This window comes from Lepisma saccharinum, chromosome 1, assembly GCF_977018435.1.
Source record: "Lepisma saccharinum chromosome 1, izLepSacc3.1, whole genome shotgun sequence".
Lineage (NCBI taxonomy): Eukaryota > Metazoa > Arthropoda > Insecta > Zygentoma > Lepismatidae > Lepisma > Lepisma saccharinum.
In genome coordinates, this window is record NC_139229.1 from 85,170,582 (window position 1) to 85,176,581 (window position 6,000).

The window sequence follows — 6,000 nt, forward strand, 5'->3', positions numbered from 1 at the left end:
TATTGTGCCTCGTTGGTCGAGCGTGCTGGGTAGTCGGCTCTTCATCTCGTCACGGAAGGTTCCTGGTTCGAATTCTGGCCTGGAAACTTTGTTGGTGGTCTTTCACCAATTTCATCCACTCATCTTCATTAGAGACGGTTGATCTATCGCATTTAAGTTAAATTTACCAAAGCGCTTCAAGATGGCGGGCGAAAGAATATATTTTTCCTAGGTCATTTCAAGCAGTCCAAATTCTTGTAATGTTTTCAAATAAACTTGTCTCTCGGCAACGTGATTGTATCATTTAAGCGTTAGTTTGGCAATGGAAGTTTTCAAGTATATTGTGTTGTTTGGGAGGAACTTAGGCCAAAGTGGAGGGGCAAATCACACATGTTTTTTACCACACTACTCTAAAATTAGATCCTTTGATCTTAAGAGTTCACAGCAGCCACATACTTATTCGTACCTTTATGCCACTGGGAATTACCCTAGCTTCTACAGCAGTAGCCGCAGGGACTCAACAAGGCTACTCTGAGCCTTCTGAAGGTGTGGTAAAACCTGGAAGTTAACTATAAGTGTCCATCCTTTATGCATTTACAGACAATATGGCTACAAGTTCATTTCATTTTCTTTCTTTTACTCACTTATAACTGAGAAGATTAAATAGACCATTCTTACTTATACCTTACACATCAATCATTATCATAAAAACACAATTACGGCTACAATTAGCGTGTAGCTTTAACACGAAACACACAAGTTTGGATTGAGATTAATTCCTGATCACTTGCGAAACACCAAAACCTCAAAACTGTTCAGTGATCTGTTTCATCTCTCCATGTTCTTGGCAAAATCCCTTCTTTTTCAAGTACTATCATTAGATATGGATATACAGGTCGGTTCATAGTTTTGATCCAGCGAGTTAGAAATGCGACGTCACCGGTAGTGGAATATGACGCAGTTTTAAATGTTTAGCAAATCTATCTTCCTTCTAATTAACGTTGTCTGTGACAGAATAAATATTTAACGAACTATGAAACGATGAACTAATGTAACAAAAAACTCATCACACTGTACATGTAATGCTCAGAACATTACAACATTGCTCTGGAAATCAGTAAGATAATTAAATATGGCGGACTTATAACCTACCGTAACAGAACTGTGGAAATACACTTGGCGCGGTTGAAATATGCTTTTTTATTAATAAAAATAAAAGAAATGTATTTGCACAGAAGTTCTTAGTCTAGTCATAACAGACATAAGATAACAGTTGGGCTGCAGTTCGTAGGCTAACATAGTAAAAAATATTTTTTTGACAAAATTCGATTTTATTATTCAATATAGTTGCCTTTGAGGGCGATACAACGATTATAGCGGTCATACAATTTTTCGATGCCATTTTTATAGTACGACTTCTCTATAGCCTCAAAATAGGCCTCAGTTTCGGCGATTACCTCTTCATCAGAGCTAAATTTCTTTCCAGCGAGCATTCTTGTAAGGTCTGCAAACAGGAAAAAGTCACTGGGGGCCAGATCTGGAGAATATGGTGGATGGGGAAGCAATTCGTAGTCTAATTCATATAATTTTGCCATCGTTTTCATTGATTTGTGACACGGTGCATTGTCTTGATGAAACAGCACTTTTTTCTTCTTCAAATGGGGCCGTTTTTTCGTGATTTCATCCTTTAAACGCTCCAACAACGCTATGTAATAATCTCAGCTATCTCGATCAACTTCACTTTACGACCATTTAAAATTATTTTGTGGACTTTTTTGATGTTTTCGTCGGTAACAGCCTCTTTGGGGCGTCCACTGCGTGCATTGTCTTCGATGCTCATTTCGCCTCGTTTAAATTTAGCAAACCACTTCTCAACGGTTGATTTTCCTGGTGCAGAGTCCGAATAATGTTTATCAAGCCAAGCCTTGGCTTCAACAGTATTTTTTTCGCCAAAAAGCAATGCTTTATTAACACACGAAATTGTTTTTTATCCATTTTTTCACAATAACAAAAGCTGCTTCACTCACAATGCTATATCTCACGAACTAATTATCCGGCAGCTGTGAAATTTATACACGTATCTTTTGAAGGTTAGTACTAAGTAAAAACCACATAGATTTATTCTAGTAACGCCATCTATGAGTCAGCCTACGAACTTTTCAGCCCAACTGTTATATGTGTACAAAATATTCTCTCTCAGTGACGTGCCGGTGTATATGAAAAGATTAAATATTGCACTGACCTCCAAAAAAGAAGCAATCAGCTTTCTTGTAAATTCCTGAGCATGCCACTACTTTTTCTGGACAGGAGTAGTAATGGTACACTTAATGTATCTGCAGCCTCTGTGGCAAATACAAAATAATATTTATGAAAATAAAACTTTGGAATACACGAGACGGATAATGAAATTTCATTTTTTTTCGTTTCAGGCCCAGAAAAGGTCCGAGGCCTATATAGGGTCAGAGCAGTAGATTACTGGGACCAACCGGGCCCTCACTCCTCTGTCCTTCAGTATGGAGTGGTCAGCAACGAAGTGCATTAAGTGTGAATGCTACCCACCTCTTACTGTTAATATGCTACACTATGAATATAATTTTTTGTACAAATATTTCTCCTAATCTATTGATTTACATTTGGTGTGGAGAAACGGGGTCTGAAAAATGGAAAACGACCGATGGCTGGAACTATGCTAAAAGTGGTGAAATTGTGTTCGGAAAATGAATATGAAGTGATTGTCACACGTATACCTATAGTTTGCCACAGCTTGTGGAAAAGTGGCGAAGTATACAAGGATATTTTTACGTATTTTATTTCTCCTTCTATTCATTAAATTATCATTCATAGCTAGTAAGAATTTTACCCAATATGACTTTTTTTTGCGTCCGGCGACTTACTATTAGGAGACTCTAAAACCATTAATTTGTTCATTTACGGTTACTTGAAGCTAAAGTAGTGAAATTATGATACTTAGGCACATGTAGGTATATGGGTACCGGATCAACAACAGTGATATCATGGTTAGCGTAGCGCGCTACGACGCCAGGAGGTCCCGGATTCCAATCCCGGCCTTTGCATGGGTGTTCTTTGTGAGTGTCCTCTCATCAGTTTCATCATATCTACTTAACCTCATCGAGGTGAATAGCCAAAAGTGGCAGAAAAGTGACGTGGAATAAAAAAAAAATCCTCTAAATGGAGCAAGCTAGATTATGACGCAATTTTAAATCACGTGAAAAACTTATTGGATTGAAGGATTTTTCTACTCAATAATGTTGTCTGTGACACAATAAATACTTAAGAATTCATAAGCGTTCAATTAATTTAACATAATAATAAAACTGAATATTAAACTTCAAAGGGTTTGATTGATTGAGTTGGTTAAACTTCAAAGGGCATTACAATTACCCCTGGTAGATGTTTTTACCCTAGTTGATTTCTTTATCTAAGTGAGGGAGGAATTTAGTGCTGGCTGCCTTTTAGAAGAAAAAAGTTCAAACGAATTGTAACTATGTTGCATAGTCTCTGAAAACAAAACTGGATAATGGATCAGTAATATCAGCTTTATGTCGTTAGTATGTTTGGAAATATTTATCGACAAAATGCAATTTATGTCGGTAATACCTGTTTCCTTCGGAGACCACAGACATTATTCGTCTTCTTCTTGTAATCAAGGGGTTCAGGGTTCGATACCCAGCGGAGGCACATAGTGATTTTGATTCCACTTTAAACTGTAGGTCCAGTCCCGATTAGCCTATATGTGCATTTAGGGGACTTAAAACAAAAACTCACACAGACATTACTGGAATTGAAGAGACTAAGTGAGTCGGCTTCTAAATATAAAACATATTTATCATTATCTCTCGTTTGTGTATCATAGAATTGATGCAAAATGATTTCTGGGTCGATATCAGAGGCTTTGACCCGTATGACAGTTTTGCACTATTACAGACAGTGCTGTTCATGTAACGCCACATGGCTCAACGTGGGCTTCTCTTTGCTAAGTGCGCTGAAAGCAACATTTTCCGTGCCTCTGTGTTCTCCAAGACTTGTACATGTCCTTGTGGACAAAAAGGGTGTGATGTATATAGGTACCACACACACAAACACGTCTTCCAGCTCGTAGGAGTGACGCAAATGTTCTTGTTTAACACGTACGGACCAACAATGCTCACGCGGAAGTTGAATAATTCTCTCGGCTTCCTACTTATTTATTAGAGTTCTTCCTGCCGGTGAGGTTAAAGGTTGTAAAAGCCGTGCTGTCTGTTCACTACAATGTGTCTGGCGTTTTGCTCCGAAAGGGTAGTTCAGTCTGTAATCCATATAAGTGTCTCAAATATTCATGTCCTCCATTTTCAATCCTCCCTTTTCCCAATCCCTCTTCTCCACCCTATATTTTTTCTTTGTCTTTCTTCCTCTCTTTCTCTGTCTCTCTCTTGGTACTCACTCCCACTCTTCTTTTCTCTTTCCTTTCTCTCATCTTTCTCCTTTTTCCTGTCTCTTTCTATTCTTTCCTCCGCGCAACGTTAATGTTATGAATTCTGCGACACTTGTTTGAAAGCGCCCTCCGTGGAGAGTCGAGGCAGCAGGTTTGGAGCTTGTGAGAAGAATCTGAAGCCATTCAGAGTTAATTTCTTGAGGTAAGAAGACAATTTTTGAGGTAATAATTTTTTGGACGTTGCTGTATTAACAGTGTGCAATAGTATTTCCAAGAGAGAAAGAAACTGAATTATATTTGGTGTAAAAATCAAGAGTCAAGGAAACATATCTGCAGAGTGAAACTGCCGTATGGTGATCACAGTTGCCAACCCAGTGATTCAATTTTCTGCTTGTAGCTATGGGGTGATATGCCCACAGAAATTAAGTGCAATATGCCCATTGGCATTTCATTATGGCATTATGGGCATTATGATAAGAAAGGACCACAATGTGACTGGATCCAGTGTATTCGTTGTATGTGGATGCATAAAATATGTATCAAATTCATGTCCATGTGTCCAAAGTGCAATGCAATTTCTCACAAATTGTAAACAGTAAAAGAGGCCATGGTAAATTCAAAATAAATAATGTTAGAAACTCTATGCTTGTCTGTAAAAATGATGTTCTGTTTACGAAATAAACGTTAATAATCTTCCAGTTAATGCTGTGTATTATTTTCCTTTATTACAACAATTTTCTTGTATTGAGCATTTTACCCATAAAGGGTGGGCATTTTATCCTTAACACGGGGGTGATTTGACCAAATTGACGTTCATCGTTTATTTCTTTCTGGTTCTTTTGCTATAAGACTTACAGTAATAAAACTTATAGGAACAATAACAAAACATGTAGCTTTCATTTAACATCCCTTTCATTTAGCGAAGCTATAATCCGCCAAAAAGAAGTTGGGCATATAACCCCGAGTGACTCTATGTTGCCGAGGCCCGTACCCATATGTCTTTGAGGGGAGGGGGTAGATCCGAATACGTGGAACATAGAAAATATCAGAAATGCTTTGAGATTGATTGAATTAGGTTATTTTACGTTGATTTTCTGCCAAGTTTGTCTAATCCCGAGGATGAGCGATGATATGGTGACATTGATGAAGGAACACACAAAGAACACCTATGCCCTGGCAATATTATAGCTATGCAATTGTAAAGTTGCAACTTGTGGTCCAAAGTAACTGAAAAAAATCAACTCACTGAAGTATTCAAATTCTTCTGAGTTCGTTAAATTAAAAATATTGTCAAATTTCCTTTAATTTTCTTATGCCAGCGCCATTGAAAAGTCATGATAATTCTGATTAGAAAATAATATATTTATAAATTTAATGTTGCGTGTTAGCTATTATTAGTACAATAAAGAACATGTCTAAATGTGAGTTAACAAAATAAAGAGACATTTTCGCATTACAACGGGAGTTCCAAAAATGTCGGGACGGAACAGAAGTAATGGACTGTCCAACTAAATCGCTAAAAAGGACATCTGGTAGCCTTGTATCAATGATTATAAAACTAAAACTACCCAATATTGCAGACTATACAC

General features: G+C 37.5%; 1 protein-coding gene across 1 annotated transcript in view; it reads left to right on the forward strand.

The window, feature by feature from the left end:
• The window catches only part of Idua (alpha-L-iduronidase), an 88,127-nt gene extending 83,065 nt beyond the window's left edge, over positions 1-5,062 (forward strand). The window contains exon 14 of the mRNA XM_083117326.1: positions 2,409-5,062. Within this exon, the coding sequence (XP_082973452.1) occupies positions 2,409-2,521 (113 nt within the window). The 3' untranslated portion in view covers positions 2,522-5,062. The remainder of the gene's footprint in view (positions 1-2,408) is intronic.
• The last annotated feature ends 938 nt before the right edge of the window (positions 5,063-6,000 follow it).